The sequence below is a fragment of the Humulus lupulus genome, chromosome 9 (assembly GCF_963169125.1).
Source record: "Humulus lupulus chromosome 9, drHumLupu1.1, whole genome shotgun sequence".
NCBI classification, from domain to species: Eukaryota; Viridiplantae; Streptophyta; class Magnoliopsida; order Rosales; family Cannabaceae; genus Humulus; species Humulus lupulus.
In genome coordinates, this window is record NC_084801.1 from 142200964 (window position 1) to 142220008 (window position 19045).

The following is a 19045-nucleotide window of genomic DNA, read 5'->3' on the forward strand; positions in this document are numbered from 1 at the left end:
ATAGCTGTATGATTTAGAATGGCTTTGTATGTTTAGATTTCAGTTTTGATCGTATTTGATAATTTTATTCAATTATTTGCTTTTAAATATGTGATTTAAGAAAATATATGTGGAAAATTATTTAAATTATTCTTAAAATTCTGAAAATTTGTGTATATGTTTAAAATGAGATTCTAAGGCTCTCTGAAATTTTATTTTGAATTTATATTATTTATGTAATTTTCATGATTTATTTGGCTTATTTTATATTTTAAATAGAAAAAAATATTAATGCTACTGTTCTGAAGCCTAGGTAATTTTTGTGTGTTACTGTAGGGTGTAGAAACCAATCTTTATAGTTAGATTCTATTTTTAATCAGTTATGAATTTTTCTTTAATTAATTATTTTTCTATAAAATTAATTAAGAAAAATAGTTATTTTTCCCAGAAAATTCTAAAATATTTTTTATAAGTTTATTTTGGATTTTTAAATAGTTCTGTATGTTAGTTTGATTTTTGGGCTGGTTGTGTATTTATTTCTATTATTTGGGTTTTATTTGAGAAATTGAGGAAAAATAATTTATAAATGTTAAAAATTATTTTTCTAGTATTATATGAGTCTTCACTTATTAATTAGGGTTTTGGAGAGTTGGTTGTTAAATTTTGTTGTCATATGATAATCTATAGAAATTATTGAGTCTATTATGTAATTATGATATTAAAGGGTATTTTGGTCATTTTCACATAAAAAGTATTTATATGAATTCATGTGATACGTTAGAAACACCATTGTTTGTGCATGTGACATGATGGTTTGAACATTTTGTGGAAAATGATTTTAATTTACGTGTCATGCATGTTAAAATGGCATAGTTAAATTATTTCGATAATTAGGGTTTCGAAATAAAACCTTAACGCTTATTTTCATTTTTCCTGAATTTTCGCTATGTAATTGGACGTCTAGGAGCTAGCGGTCGTCGAGGTGACGCAGCAAGTGGTTCGAGACACGTCAGCGGAAAACACTGTTTAAGGTAAGGAGAGTAGACATCTGTGCACAAGGTGTACGTTATGCGTGCAACCTTGTTTTCTTATTTGTTAGTTATGTAATTATATTTGTGACCTGAATTGTTGCATTAAGTTGACTAGCATGAGGATAGTGCTAGAGATTTTAGTTAGTATACATGCTTAGATGATAGAGTATGCGTGCTACTAGAATCTAGCTGCTTGTGTGAGTATAGCACTTGCAAGAATTATCTTGGGTGTGTATAACTTAGGATAATAAGATGCCACCACGGAACTGCCGAGTGTGAGTACAGCGCAGGCAGGGCAACGATGTCTCGAGGGAACGGCCAAGTGTGAGTATAGCGCAGGCAAGGCAGATTACATTTCATGTCTGATCAACATGACTTGTTAGTATTTATGTGTGTGAGTGTAACACACATTATGTTAGTGTGATATGGTGTTTATATATCGCACGATGATTATTATGCTGATGATGTTTATTTATGTTTAGTTGAAACTTTATGTTTTTTGGTTTGAGGAGTTATGTCCTACATAGTTCTTTTTACTGGGCGTTAGCTCACGGGTACTTTGTGTGCAGGTAAAAGCAAAACAAAGCAGTGAGTGGTGTGAGCTCGAGGCATGGATGGAACATGTTAGAGGCTGGGCTCCTGTTATTTTATGTTTTTAGAAATAAATGTTATGCTTTAAGTTCTCAGACTTGAACAGTTATTTTCTTTATGTTGTTGTTATTAAACCTAGCGTCCAACATTTTTATATTTAAATAATGAGATCTCATTATCTGTTTAAATTTTAAATAAATATTTTCTTAGTGTCTTAAAGTATTTATTTTTATTATTTTTAAATAGACTCCCTAAGTAACGTCTCGGGAAATCGGGGCGTTACATGTATGCGTGTATATCTATGTATATGTATACATGTATGGGCGTGTATATATATATATATTGCATGATTAATGATATTGCATATTAATGGTTCCTGAATATATTCTTGATCATATAAACAATTTATATGAGCGGTGGAAATTTTTTTTGTTGTTAATCAACTGGGCCCACCATGCTATTTCGCTGCACACTATGAATGTTTTTCCAACAATTGGTATCAAAAGCAAGTCATTAATCTCTGTATATTGTTAATTGTTGTGTGGGATTATGTGCATTTTTATATTATATGCGATATATATTTGAATGGATGGATGCTTATATTGATGATGATAGATACTTAAGGGTTGTTTATAATGGTGCTTTTGGGTTTAGGAATTGTTCTTAATATTTCTAGATGAAAATTGTAAGCCATTTTTGGGGCATAGGAATTTTGTAATTGTATTTATCAAAATGTAAATTATTAAATTGTTGTAATTGGATTCAATGGAGTTTGGAACAAAAATCGAGGTGACACCACCACCGCTGACCGCTCTGGCACGCACCTTGAGGTGCCCCACCGTCTGTATGAACCATACGACCCCCGTCCGTACACCATACGAATCCGTATGACATGACCGTACGGCTTCGCCCGTCGTCGTCGCTCGCGTACTCGCCACCACCATGGCCGCCCGAGCTCCTCCATGCTGGGACCCCTTGCCGCCGCCCCTTTTGATGACACACCTAGGGTTTGTGTCATGCAAACCCTAATGTGTTGTTACCAATTTTTTTTAATTATTTAATTAATTAAAAATTTGAAATTGAATTAAAATGGTTTTAATTTACAAATTTCTATAATTGAAATAATTTTGATTATTTTCCTTAATTAAAAATGTTTTAATTATTCTCTTCCATAATTAAAAATTGTTTTAATTAAAATATCCTTTTTAATTTTGATTTATTAAAATTAAATTATTTGATTTTTGAATTAAATAACCCAAATTCAAATTAGGCCTTGAAAACTATTTGGGTGTTAAACCTCAAAGTTTAATTATTTTAAAAGGTTGTTTAAAATAATTAAAAGTTGTATAATTCAAAATGGATATGGAAAAGGGTGGCATTGGTTCAACAAGACTACATCTTAAGACTCGGGATCAAGACGTTCTTCATCAGGCCTTAGCTAGTCTATGTTAAATTTTCATGTATAATTCGCTAGTATTGTAATTTTTTCTAGAAATAAAGTTACCAACCCGCTTTTATTTATTTATTATAAATGTTTGAATATGATTAAAGTGTTTAATATTTTGTCATGCATTATAACATGTCATTCATATACCCACACAATATGCAATTAGCATGCATTACATTCATGTAGAAACATGCTATTAGGAATGTCGTACATTTTATTACATGTTTATATATGATAATTCATATAATAATAAATTTTGTCTTAATTAGTTAAGATGGTAAATTAAAGTTAAAGTTGTTTAATTTATTATTTTAATGAAAAATATTTTATTAAAATAAATATGATATTCTTTTAATTAAAGAAAAATTAAAATTAGAATTAAGAGCACAATTTATTCATTTTTATTTTGCTTAATTTGATTAGTAATTATTAGAATATCATTTGGTAAAAATAATTAAGTTTATTTTTACAACTAAATTAAAAAGTATTGATATTGTGAAAAACACACTTTTCCAAAATAATGAGTGGGAGAGGGAGTTATGACAATAAGTCCCATGGTCTCTATTATTGGTTGAACACCAAGAGGCATAGGAAGGGCCTCGGGTTGCCTCCGTTTGTGGCTCCCTAAGGAAAGACTTCCGAATATGTTTATTTTATCTCAAGATTGACTTCTCTTATGAGAATATAATTAATGATGTATTTCAAGTTTGACTGAACTCAAGGCACACTCTTGAGTTAAGTCATTAATCGAAAATAATGAGTTACACTCCGAAGATGTATCTAGGCTTTCGAGCACGACTAGTACATATTGACCAAACTAGAGGTAGTTCATAAGTCAAAAGAGAAAAATACATTTTTAAGTTTTGACTTATGAAATTGAGATTTGTCTCAAAATTAATTTGGAGTTAGTCTGACCTACCCCAAGGCTGGTCCATTAATTTATCGTGGATTAGTATATAATTTTTCATGTGTTTTTATATGTTGCATTCATGCATCATGTCTACTTTTCCAACAAATAATATATGGTATTATATGTGTTTTTATATGGATTAATTTTTTATGTGTCTGCTTTCTAAATAATATATGGTATTTATTATATGTTTAATTCATTATATTTTATTTATTTATTTCCAGCAACCCTAGTTAATTCTTTTAATCCTAAGTAAGGACCTCAAAACATGAAAGAACTAGTCAATCGTTATGACAGCTACCTAAGTACTTTTCATTTAGACTTCAACAATCTTGATGATTGGTACAGAGACATACATATAGTTCTGAGTAAACTAAAAGTGTATGATGCAATCATTGATATGCCTCCAGATGAGCCATCAACTTTATATGATTATGATGATCATAAAAAATATGTGGATTGGATGAGATCTGATTATCTGGCTCGTCATTGCATACTGAAGACTATGCCTAATGATGGACCCAAAACATGTATGTTTTAAAAATTTATAACTCGCAAGCGCACGAATCGTATATGAAATATAGTGTTCGTGTAAGCACGAGATCGAACCCAAAGGAGTTGTCTAAAATAAAAAAGAGAACTATTTTAAACCAAAATTAATAAATTCTAACCTAGCTCTAAAGATTGATGAGTTTTAATATTATGAACATAAAATAACAGATTGAAAATAAAACTATTTAATAGAATAAAAATAAACCAATAATGATTTGAAAATAAGTGTTAAAAGAAAGATTATTAAGATACTAGAATCCACAAAATGTAAGTTTAATAATACTTATTAGTATATTGATTATCAAGTTTTAGTGATAGTTAAAATAAGTCAAACTATCATTTTCCAAATATATTTATAATTTTAAGCACATATTACTTCTAAAAAAAGATAGGATTTTTCTTCACTTTTGAAAAAGTATAATTTCAAAGTATTTAATGCGAATCAACCTAATGAAACAACAAAAAATCAAATAATATTATTTATAAGGCAAAACATAATATTTTTGTTCTAAGCATTGGATGTGTACAATTTAATGACACATCTTACACAAAGAATATTATGTTTTGCAAAAATGAAGAACAAAGTGCATATTATCTAACAATCCAAAATATGTGACATTAAAGATGAAAGACATATATGAAGAAGAAAAATACATAAACTTTGTTGCATTACAAGGGAAATCAACATACAACATAAATATTATCTAGTTACAAGTTGCTTCATCATGATCTTAATAATCTTATGAAAAAGATTAGAAGCTCATAACTAGAATAGAAATTACAAAATAAATAAAATACATACTTGAAAATGGTCTTGAAAAAACCCGAAATGGAAGAGAGAATGGTAGAGAGGAAATGGTAGAAAAGAAACTGGTAACCAAAAATTAAGCACCCCAAAATGGCCTTGAAAACCCTTATTTATAGCCAAAATGATATTATTAAAATAATCAATTTAAATTAATTAAATTGATTAAATTAATTAAATTAATAATAATATGGCAAATGGGGGTAAACTATAGGGTGTAATGATGATTTTGGGGTAAAATGTGTAGAAAAGTTTGGGTAAAAAATGACATTTTTGGGCAAAGGGGACAAGAGAACATATATGCTTTTGTTGGTCTCAAAAAGGGGCTGTGGTAGCTGATTGCAGCTGTGTTGGAGGCTTGGACCGTGTGGGGACGTGGGCTGCTGGGAGGAGTTGAAGGAAGCAGCTAGGCCGAATGGAGCCAGGCCCGTAGGGTGCTGAAGGTGTTCGGCTGGGCAGGAGGCCCGAGTGGGCTTGGTTGGGCCTGAGGTTGCAGGTGGCCTAGGAGGCTAAAGGAAATGGCTGGGCTGAAGGAGGGGAGCAGGCCTGGGGCTGGACGCCTGGGCTGGCAGGGATTGGGCCTGGGCCCGTGGGCAGCTTTGGGCTGGAAAATGCCACTTCTTTCTATTTTCTTTCAAAATTACACCTTTCTCTTCTTTATTTTCAAGCATAAAAATGCAATAAATTCCCTACAAAATAATTCATAATAAAATATTTTCAACTATAAAATAAATCAAGTTCATTCTTGAAAATATTAATTATAACTTAATTTATATTTTAGATTTAAGTTCAATAATACAACATTTTTTTTACCTTAAATTAAACAACAATAATTCAAATAATTAACTACAATATTTTACAACAAAATAACTATAAAAACACACAAAAATATATAAAATCAAAATAAACACAATAAATTCAAAATTACTTTAAAACTTAATAAATCAATTAAAAACTCAAGAATTAAGCAATAATTAACACATAAAAAGTAGTAAAATAACTCTATTTTGTAGAGTTATCACCTGACGATATTAATTCGAGATATGTAAACCTTAACTCTACATACGAGATATGAGAAAAGATCAAAAGAGACTCTATTGATCACTTGACAAGTTTGCAAGAAGAAATGGTAAATATGATTTACTCATCTCCTTTTAATATTTTTGAATAATTGATTCAAATTTGTATGCCACAAACCATATTTTTAAATCTTGTTTTCAAGAACGCATTATTCAAGAAAAGAAAGAAATGCGGAAAAGAAACAAGACAATGATTGCAGATTGGTAGACCAAGGAATGACTGGCATGGAATTCAACTTTTATTTTCAACTTTCTATTAAGACTATTTCTTTAAATTGGTTCTAGAATCATTTCTAGAAACTATATTTTAGACTCCTTTATTGATGAGTGAACAAGTTTAATATTTCTTTTAAATAATAAATTCAGTTGTTATTTTTGAAATATATTTGCTCTTCCTGTTTTCATCAATGAGTATATTGATAATCATGAATTATTCATTATTGTGCAAATCATAGATTTAAGACATAATATTCCAATAACAATTAAGTGAACCATATATGTGAATTATTTTTTGAGATTGGTTTATAATTAAATAGACACACAAAACAAATAAAAGACAGTTAGAACCATTCATTGGCTCTCTCCCTGTTTATATAGTATATTAATTAAAGTTAACCAAAAGACATTTCTCTAAAAAAAAGGCTCAAAAATCACATAATCGGTTAGCTAATACATAGAGATGTATGTTGAACCTTTTAATGTTCAAAGTTAAAAGAGAAAATAAATATTAAGTCAATATTGATTGACATTTATTTAAGATATGTTTACCTTTGTTAAATACAAAAGAAAATTTCTAGAAATTTCCATGCAACATTCAAAGCAAAGTCACTTAAGACATATTTGATTTGATCAAAAGGAAGTCTAAACTCGAATTTGGAATTCAAGTTATTTGCATGTGAACTTGGAATTCAAACCCAACTCACATACAACTAGAATGCTAAGCAATATTAGTATTTTTGAAATATAATATAATCATATTAGATAAGATTAAATAAATGATGTGTGATCATTATTATCTTTATTATTTCTATAATTTTGACACTTGTTATACTCTGTACATGTTTGATTGTACATCATCAAAGACTTAAAAGGTGGGATATACAAGTAGTTATGTGAATAAATTGAATGTTTTCCATGAAGTTATTTAGTGAAACAATATAATAATCATAAAAGATTACAAAAGTGTTTGTATCTCTTAAGTGCTACTTTAATGAAGCATGATTATTATAATCACTATATTTCTAGTTACCCCGTACTAGAAATAATGACTATAAGTCAAGTAAGTGAGTTACTGATAATTAATAATGATAAATCCAAATAATATCACAAATTTTGTAAAGCTTTATTATAGTGGGAGCATTATTTAGTAACTACTCTGTTACAAACATAAAGTTTAGTTGGTTGTGTGTAACACAATCTAACTATATTTCATTCACAAACTAATATGTAATGAAAGTTTTTAACAGAAAACAATTGTTGAAACACCATGAATCTAGAAATAGAATTTGGAATTCATATGGCATCTTGATTCTTGAACATCCAACTAAAGTTCATTAAACTTCAGTTTGCAACAGGATAGTCAAGATGAAGAGGAGAATAAAGGATAATATAGACTGCTCAAAGTAAGGTTAATAGCCGAAGGCTATAAATAGAAAGAAGAAATTTATTACTCGAATAAATACCTTCTACTGTAACCAAGCTTAAATCTGTTTACATACTCTTATCCATTGCTTTTTTGCATGGATTATGATATTTATTAAAGTGGATGTCTAAGTAGTCTTTTCTGAATGACTGACATGACAAAACCATTTGAAGATCTCGGCAAGAAAGATTCTAAATAAAAGATCAAAAGCAAAGTTGTTTGCAAGACATATTAAATCCATCTTTGGATTTTAACGAGTCATCAAATCTTAAATATCTTTGATTTAATCAAAGATTTTGTTAAGATTTTTATTCTTCATGTTGATAACATTCTAATAATTGGGAATCATGTAGAAAATTATCAAAAGTAAAGAAATTGTTAGCTGAACATTTGTAAATATTAGATTTGGAAAAGCCAAATATGTTCTAAACATTCAAATCTATAGAGATTGAAAGAATAATCTTTTGGAACTGTCTCAAGCAACTTATATAGATAAGAAGCTTAAATACTTTAGTTTGCAAAAGTCCAAGAAATGCATTTTGCCTTCTCTGTTAGGAGGATGTATTATCTAAAAAAATAATGTCCATTTATTCTTTTACAAGAAAAGAAGGACATGAGATAGTATTCCTACAACTCAGTGATGGACTGTTTAATGTATCAAGTGCTATGTGTGTTAGGAAAACTTATACAGGATCTTGTTTATAAGACAAACTATAACATGTTTCTATAATTGAATTTAAACAGAGATAATGATAAGAACACTTACATTATACGCAACAAAATGTATTAGTCATTCCTTCAGTTATCCTAACCCTTGAATCCTTTCTGTCGTAGGGTATCACCAAGAAACTGAATCAATCTTCAAATTTCTTCACAAGCTTCCAAAATATCCTTAGAATCACCAAGACTAGAGTGGACAATTCTCAACACATTAAATAGATACAAAGAAAAGAAGAGAGGAGAATTTAGAGGCTTAGAAACTGACTTTTTTACTGTAGAGGGAATCTAAAAACCTAGAGCATCAAAACTAGATGTTCTGTTCTTTTGTTCATCTACCAGATCGTCTTTTTAAAAATCTGATTTCAACTCTCACTTAGCATTCATTTTATAGGCTCAATTAGGTCATTTATTTTATTTAAAAAATCAGTAAAATAATAGATAATATCAGCCAATAGGTCGAAATTCTCATGGGCTTCAGGCCCATAAAATTTTTCATTTAATTATAAGCCCATTGGACTTAAAATGAAGGCCTGTTATTTTTTTATTGATTTAATTAATTAAATAATTATTTAAATCCTTTATCAAATTAATTATTTATAATTTGAACTTGATTTAAACTAATTTATTAATTTAGACACCAATTTATCTTAATTGAGAAATCTGCCCTAAAATCTCTTTTATTCTCTAAATTGTATAACTCTGTGAAATTATCCAATATTGATATGGTCAACTTTGATAATTCTAATTGATAACTAAATCAATTAATTGAGATTGTCTAGATGATTTTATCCAAGGTACAGTGGGGACCATGGGCCTATGAAATCAAGCCCCAATAAGTTATCATAAATTTACTAACTTATTAATTCTTCGTGACTCCGCTAAAGACTTAGAATTGCACTATTGAATTCATAGAACGCTCTAAAAGAAATATAGATACATTACTAGTTATCCATTGTTACAACCATAATTGTCACTCAATCCTCTATAGATGGTCTACAATGAGATGGGACTAAAATATCGATACCCCTCATTGTATTTTTTCCTTAAAACACTTAGTTCCTTGTAAATGATATTTTAGTAAACTAATATTAATTACTGAAATGAGATCTCTATCATTTAGCACCTTGAACCAAACTAAAAGGAAACCATCGTTTTACTTCTTCATTAGAAGCTATAGATGTTCATATATATGATTAACACTTCTACTCAATTATACTACCGAGTTTCCAAGATGTAAGTATGGGCTAGTCCGTAGGGTAAGCTAGTAACGAACAAGTCAAAGAACTCGAATAATACAATCAATTAGAATACTAACAACTCAAAATTGAGATTGAATTGACCTATGGTCAACTATATGATATGACTAGAATAGATAATAACAATATGTTTACTTATCCTATCTATTGTCAATATCAGTCCAGTCCAATGCAAAATATACATCCGATCTTATCTACTTTGCTAATGTTCTGGAAAGAACATAACACTACAATGTGTAAGTAGATCATATCGTAGATTGGCAAGTTAGTGTAAATCCTGTGCACTGACTAATCTTAGGACTAACTTATTTTGAACATATAATCATATTTATATTCCACTGTGATTACTTTACTGTAAATATGATTAGCTATATGCTCGGGATTTAATAGAAGTTTATATTAAAGAAATAGTCATGAAAATAAAACATGTGAGCAAAGTGATTGACCAAGTCAAAAATTGATTTCTATTCTTTTATTGATAATAAAATGAGATTACAAAGAAATTGGATTTTAATTAGGGCATAAAACCCCAACAATGTGTTCAAATTATCGTTTGATAAATAGTGGGAATAGTCAGCAGTTGTCAATCCAGTTTTGGATTGAGTCATTGAATCATTATAAGGACTTAATTCTTTGAGTATCTTGAATATAATAGAGATTATATGTTTGTGCATTTAGGCAGTGACCTGAAATCCCAAATGATGAACTGATTTTCAATCAGATAGAAATCTTCTAAGATTGATATCAGAATCAGTTTCTATAACTGTGGAGGAAACACACTAATCTGGAAATGTGTTGGACATTTCAGAATAGTATATTCCACCAAAGAAGCCGAGATGTAACATCTACTGAGAAGTTAGATAGACTATTTGATTTAGTTGAGTTCTTTGCCATTCTGGAAAGGGTTTTAGACTTGAATAAGCTACTAGTATCTCATTGCAAAAGCGATGGAGATATAACTATTATGGAGGAACTGAGAAATCATAAGAAGGGAAAAGCACATGAAATGAAGTATCATTTAATTCGAGAAAATTTTATGTAATTGATGTAATGATCTTATGATAGATTCAAAATAGTTTCTTACAAAATTGTTTACAAAGATTTTATTAGACAAATTCGTTTAGGATAATGTGAGTGAAACATTGAAAGAGATACCTCAATTTGTTTCAGGGCAAGTGGGAGGTTGTTGGGAATAGTGCCCTTAAAGTAATTGTAGTTGACAAATATTTTATATGAAATAAATAATTGAATTGAATTATTATATATATAGAGTCCGATATTATGTTGATAATATTAAGTAAACATCAGAAAATTCCAAAGTTCATTTATGTGGTCTTAATTTCATATTGTTATGAGATGATCGAGATTGAGGTAGTGAACTTAAAACAAGTACAGTAAAATAAAGTTATGGAATCTTTAGATTAATTATTGCTAGTACGGTTCGCTAGTATTATGAATACAAGTGACCTAGATCCGGGTCACTAGTGTAGTAGGACACTTTAGTGAAGGTACTTTATATATAGTGATATATAGAACTGGACCAGATGTGATTTGTTAATACTTGTTTAAACACTGTTTCGTAGTATTAATCAAACACATCAAATGACGATCATATACATGATTATCTTAATCCTGGGGTTACTATGAACTCCTATATATGTTATGTGATCCTTTGATTCATGTGTTAAGGTTTGTTAGAGTGATCAGGCTAAGAACAATTGTTTTGGGGACTCAATGATATATATGGCTGGGGACATAGTTTAACATATATGGAATCTATACCTTCTTATAGAATGAATACTGGTTTCCTATTGGGTTGACTTTTGGGACTAAAATGGTTATGAGCGCTCACGTCGTAAACTTGTTGTGACACAACATTCACTAGTAAAGTCAATGGTACAATAAGAGATAGATATAGTTAAAAGGGTAAAACGGTAATTTTATTCCTTTTTGATTATGAACCATTAATAAATGATTAATGCTCTATGTAATAACTATATCAATGGGCACTTTATTCTTTAACAAAGTACTTTGTAAATATATGTCTATAATTATCAAGAGTTCAATCTCATATTTATAGTGGAGTAATCATGAGAATATTAAATATAATTATTTATTCAAAGAGTTTGATTAATAATCTAATATTTATTGGAGCTTAATATTATAGGTCCATAGGTCCCAAGGGTGGCTGTATCAACACCATATCAATGTAAGAGTTGATACAAGGGTAAACCTGTAATTTAGAATTTTGAGAAGAATATTATTATTTAGGTCAAATATACAATTATATGATAATTGAGGTTGAATAATTAATTATTAAATTTTGAAAATATATTTATTTAAGTATAGTATTTTCGAAATATATATAATAATAAATAAATTAAAATTTTAAATTAATTATTTTATTTGAGTGAGAGAAAATAAAAATAGTAAGTCAAAGTAGTTTTAATTTATTGATGATGATAATGATAATCAGTAATTTGAATTTTGGATTTAAAATTTAAATTTGAATTGTGGTTGTGATCTTTTTCTTTAAAAGATAAGATGATACCATATTTTGTGGGAAATATTTATTTAAATAAAATAAAAAAAAGAAAATAGGAAAACTGCAGTATTCCGTGAATGAGAATAGTGCTACACGCATAACATAGTCCAAGGACTGTGCCATGCATGTGGTATTGATAAAGTATCATTATTGGTTTTTTCATATTTTATTTATTTTTTTAATTAATAATTTGAAAATAGATTTTTTCAAATTTGGTAAGTTAGATATTACCTAAATCAATTCATGTCATCATATTTATTGTATTATATTATTATTATTATTATTATGAATAATAAGATAATATACAATCTATATATATTATGTGATGATAAGAGAAAGTAAATAGTGATTCTGAAGAAATTTTCAGAAAATTGTCAGATAAGAAATTCTTCATCTTCTTCTCTTATTATTCCAACATTTTATCAAACCATAATCAAAGTACTCATGTGATGAGATACACTTGTGATTTCTAAATTACAAAACATTGTTCTCTATGTGCCCACCCACATCTTGAGGTATAGAAAACACTCCAGATGATCGTGGTCTGATTACTCAAAGTGTTGGATAGGAAGATCGTTATTTACACAAAAAGACTCAAGGACACTTAATAGGCTTCAAGAGGTAAATATTTCTGTCCTTAAATATTTCTATACGTGTGCATATAATATATAAGTGTGTGTATATATATGTATGCGTGCATATCTATGTACATATATACATGTATGGACATGTACATATATGTTGCATGATTAATGATATTGAATATTAATGGTCCTTGAATGTATTCTTGATCATATAAACTGTTTATATGAGCTGTGAGAATTTTTTTGGTGTTAATCAATTGAGCCCACCATGCTATTTCGCTGCGCACACTGAATGTTTTTGCAACAGGTGAACCCTTGTTGGATGATCGCATGTTTTGGAGTTCTTCTACATTAATAAAAATATTAAGTGGACGTAGGTTATTACCAATCGCTGGGGCCGAACCACTATAAAATTCTGGTGTCGTTTACATTCTTGAATTCAATTATCTTATTTATATCGTTTTCATGACTCTGTGTCGTTGACCAAATTCAGGGTCAACATTTTGGTGCTTTCATTGATAGCCGAATTCAAGGAAACCAAGATCTAACACGATGGCTTAGAACACCAGGAGGACGGGTCAAGTTGGAAAAACATTGGAATATCCACAAAATCCACCTCCTCCACCAAGCGTGGCAGAGGATGAGCCACAAGTGGAGTTGGAAGAGGAGGAGATGGACGCTGGAACCCTGAGAACGACCTTGGGAGTACTTCAAGACAAGTTAGCCACTGTAAGAGCTAATCAAGAGAACGTGGCTGAAACGATGGTGATACTACAGAGGAAGCTCGACTGACAGCGTCGAGAATTGAACGAAAGACACGCAGACATGGATCGTTGATAAAGAGACGTGATGGTGGCTGTAGAGGCGGCTATTTAGTTTGCTTGAGGACTGCCACCTGCACAAAACTTCCAGCCAGACCTACCAAATCCTCATCCTCCTCAAAACCCACGATCAGAGCATCACCAATGTCCTCCAAACCCACAAGACTCGAGAATTCCACAGCAGCCGGAACAACTTCTAGTTGCCCGGTAGGAAAGACAACCTCATAATCCTGCTAGAGATAACGAGCAGTGTCAACCCTCTCGTGCTGGTCGAGGAGACAGAATAGGGACGAACATCATCCCAGCAGCCCTAGACATCTTGCAACAAATGAGCAAACCTTCTTGGCAATGGAAATGGTCCCTCAGGAAGCAGAAGGTAGACAAACTTAGATTCTACGGTCCAGAATTCCCCACGACAGAGCAATGTCCAGGGACCCAATGACCAACACATGCCTCCCCCTATTTACCAAGATGATCTAGGGAGAAGAGATGGGGACAATGCATATAGCAAGTCGGGTACTCACAAGTCACAGTACAGAGATGACCATAATTACAATGAAGGGGACTCCAGTTATAATAGGAGAAATGCTGGTTAGCAACCAGAGCAAAGGTACGGGCAACAAAACCCTCCTCCAATGGACAACCGACCAACAAGACAGTATGCTGGGGGGTAGCTCAAACAACCCAACGTGTTTGACCGACTAGGTGCAAGCGAACAGAGATGGAGGGATGGGGACTTAAGGGACATACTCAATGACCGAAGGGAAAAGCACGATGAGCATATCCCACCTGTTGCGGTCGCTCCTGCCCTTGCTATAACAGTTGTTGTTCAGACTCAAATAGATGCCCTAAATCAGGTTGTACAACAGCTGGTCGGGAATAAAACTTCCCATATTGATTATGACCGGAGAAAGGGCATCACGTTCATCAACATAATTGCTATGGCAGAGATCCCAAGCAAATTCAAAATGCCAGTACTGCCCAACTTCATTGGAAGATAAGACCCAGTATCTCACGTGAATACGTTTGAAATACAAATGGACACCCAAAAGGTGTTTGAAGATGCTCGATGTAGGATCTTTCCTGCTACTTTATCTAATGCTGCCCAGAAATGGTACTTCAAATTTCCTCCAGCCAGCATAATTTCATGGGAGATGTTTGTAAAGGAATTCTACGGACAATTTTATGCTGGTCAGATACATCCAACAGAGGCCAATAAGCTAGTCGATATAAGAAAAAATGAAGGAGAACCTTTAAAAGAGTACATCCAGAGGTTTATGCGAGCAACGACTCGGGCCAAATCAGTTGGAGATGAGGGAAAGATGATGGGCATCACCGCTCAGGTGCAATGCCAATCTCCCCTTTGGAGCAACCTAAGGAAAAATGGAGTAAAAAATACTCCAGAATTTTTAGATCGAGCAGATAAATACATCAAGTTGGAGGAGGCTATAGCCAATGACGGAAAGTCTCCAAAGGCCGACCAGGGCAAAACAGAGGAGTCGACCAAGGCTGCTAGTGGGCCTAGCAAACCCAACAACAATAACAACAACAATAATAATAAGAATGGAGAAAAATGGAAATTTTTTGAGGAGATGACATCTAATAATAAGCACCCTAAGGAGAACATGTACAAGTTGAGGTTCACTAACCACAGGACCCTGGTCGACAGCAGAGCAGAAGTGTATTAGGCCACTCCTTTCAGGCGACCAGCCCCGAGTAGAAAGGACATACCAAGCAAGACACAACCAAGTTTTGTCGTTTCCATAATGACTATGGCCATGATACAAACGAATGTAACTAGCTGAAATATGAGATCGAGTTCCTCAACAGGGACACCTGAGAAGATATGTGCAAACAGGGGGAAACCCCCAACAAGAGGCTAATGAAGGCAGTGGGCAATCACATGTATGCCAATGCTCGCCTTCCTTGTAGATAACCTTGGTCGCTGGTACTTTGCTAACTATCTGTGGGGACCACATTTATCTGGTGACAGTGGTAAGGCAAGAGAAAGATATGACAAGACCCTACATCACAAGTAGGATATAGAAATGCTAACTGTCGAGGAACGAATTCCCAAAAAAACTCGAACAGAGAAAGAGAGTATAACTTTCTCTGAGCTGGATGCATAGCATGTCCGATTCCCCCACTCATATCCCTTGGTTGTAGATGTTCAAATCGTCAACATGATTGTTAAACGAGTGTTGGTAGACACTGGAAGCTCAGTGAAAATTCTATATAAATCTTCACTGGAAAGAATGAAACTATCAGTGCAAGATTTAGAACCATGCAACCAAACCATCTATAGTTTCTCTGGTGAGGGATTAGCACCAATAGGGTCGATCAGACTCCCGCTCATGGCAGGAACAACACCTGCGAAAAGGACATTACTCACTACTTTTATAGTTGATTGTCCGTCTGCATATAATGTTGTGATTGGAAGACCCATCCTGGTAGAGCTATGAGCGGTAACTTCAATCTGGCATCTGGCCATGAAGTTTCCAACATATGTAGGAGTTGGGTGTGTGTTGGGATACCAACGAGAAGCCAGAAAGTCACCAAATAGGGTGCAGATCAGGGAGCAGAGCAGAAAAAAGGTTTCTAGTGGTAAATGAATCACATGCCCAATCCGGTGAATAAGTCACCAAATAGGGTGTTGCCCAAAGTGAGGATATAGACTTAGATACTCGCTTTGGGGATTTTGAGAAAGGTATTGGACCCGTAGAGGACCTTGTGGAAGTCTAGCTAGAGGAAAAAGATATGACCAAAGTTGTGAAAGTCGATAAAAACTTAGAGACAACAATCAAAGAAAAGATGGTGGAGTATTTGAAGAAGAACTAGGAGGTATTTTCCTGGTCGCATAAAGACATGGTGGGAATCGACCCAACAATTATTAGTCATGTCCTGAACATAGACAAGAACCACTCACTAGTCCAACAAAAAAGTAGGTTGCTCGACAAAGACCAGACTAAAGCCTTAAAAGAAGAAGTCGAGAAGCTAAAGGAAAATGGATTCATCAGGGTAGCATTTTATCCATCTTGGGTCTTTAATTCCGTACTAGTCCCTAAGCCAAATGGTAAATGGAGGACTTGCGTGGATTTCACAGACCTTAATAAAGCTTGCCCAAAAAATTGTTTCCCACTTCCAAGGATCGACTAGCTGGTCGATGCTACATTGGGGCATGAAATTTTGTCATTCATGGATGCATACTCTGGCTATAATCGAATTACTATGCATCCACCTGATGAGGAACATACCAACTTTTGAACATATATGGGGCTTTAATGTTACAAAGTGATGCCCTTTGGTTTGAATAACGTTGGTGCGACTTACCAACGACTAGTAAACCACATGTTCAAAGAACAGATCAGCAATAGCATGTAGGTTTACGTTGATGACATGTTAGTCAAGTTGAAAAAAGCTGGTGTACTTTGAAGAGTTTTTCTCAATACTCGTGACCAGGCTGCAGGAGTACTCAGACCAAACTGGGAAGGTCCATATCAAATTGAAGAAATTCTTCAACCAGGTATATATTAACTTGCTCGCTTAAACGGAGATCTCGTTCCTCGCTATTGGAATGGAGAACACCTGCGCAAGTATTATCAATAAACATTTCTTTTTAAAGATTTGGCTTGTATTTAGTTTTAGTTTTTACAAGATTTTGAACAAGGGCTGGCCAGTTAGATGGATGGTCGCTTATAAGTATAAGATCAATTTTTGATCACTCGTACAAACATGAATGTTTGTCCATTTTTAAAGAGAAATAAAAGGAACTGTGCCCAGCCAATTATTCTTGCCAATTATTGTATTTATTACAAGTATTTGCTCATTATGTGTGTTGTTTTTCTATATTTTCATGTTTGTTTTTAAGTACGCAAGCAGTAATGTTCGAATAGGTATTAGTCAATGGCAAGTGACCAAGAACCTTAAACTCCTCGATCACTTGAGGGGCATATAAGATACTAAGCGAGCAAAGAATATTGTAAACGTATGTAAACATACGAGCAAAATAAGGGAAAGCATACTATGACACTTAGTATTTTTAAAAAATTTTGGCTGATTTTGTGAGATAATAAAGTGTTATGCAAGGTTCGATCATATGAGCAGGTATTATAATTGCAATTGTAATATCAAAACGAAATATCTTTACACCATGAGAAATTGCTGCTTGGATGTAATTAAAACTATCATAAATAGTAAATAAAACAGCCTTAGGCAGCAAATTTTCTTAACACCACGAACAATCTGTTCAGGTGTTTTAGTTACAAAAAAAAAAAAACAAAAAAATATATCTACTGTGCACCTGAGGGGGGGTCCTGATGAGGTTGCTGGTTGAAAGTGGTTCCAGCTTCCTCTTCGGCTCCATCAACTCCTGTTGCCAAGGAAATTTTATGAGACTTCGAGGAATTCTTCTCCTCCTCTAGCCGAGAATCACATCGGACGAGCTCAGATTGTTTTACCTACTCAGGAAGATAATACAAGTTTGCACCTTGATTGTTGTTCCAGAACATTTAAAATAAATTGAAGGTAGATCTCTCGAATCTCTCCATGTCGCTGGCATTTAGCTCTTCGAGCAGCTTAACTCGATCCTCTAGTCTGGTGGTCTCCGTCATGCTCGCGACCAGATCTTCTTGCAGTTTGACTGCCTCCTTGTAGTTGGTTTCAGAAACTTCCTTGTATCTATCCTTGGTAGCAACGACTTTGGCCAAATCTTCCTTGCTCTTCCTCAGCTCCTCAGTCAAAGTAGCAACATTGTCCTCTGCTGCTTTGACTTTGGCCTCCCATGCTTCGATCTCCTCATCATGTTTCGAGCCAATCTCATCGACATGGCGCCAATCATTATATATGGTCAGAAGAGCCTGCGAATAGTGAAGAAATAAAGTTGTTAGTATCAATAAAGGACAATCCTAGTAGATTAAAATAAAATAAAGAAAAGAAACTTACACCGATTATTTCGTTGAGCCCACGAGTAAGGACCTGCTCTGGTTTCAACAAAGGGAGGGAAGCAAAGGCCTCTTTCCTAAGGCGATGCTTGGATACCTTGTAGACTTTATCGACTATTGAGCTAGAAGTGTGGCTCAACAAT

The 19045-nt window shown here is 32.8% G+C and overlaps 1 protein-coding gene across 1 annotated transcript; it reads left to right on the forward strand.

Moving 5' to 3' along the window:
• Window positions 1-14999: 14999 nt before the first annotated feature.
• Window positions 15000-15650, forward strand: LOC133800112 (uncharacterized). Its single transcript, XM_062238084.1, has one exon. It carries the CDS (start codon window positions 15000-15002, stop codon window positions 15648-15650), a length of 651 nt encoding a protein of 216 aa, XP_062094068.1.
• Window positions 15651-19045: the final 3395 nt, after the last annotated feature.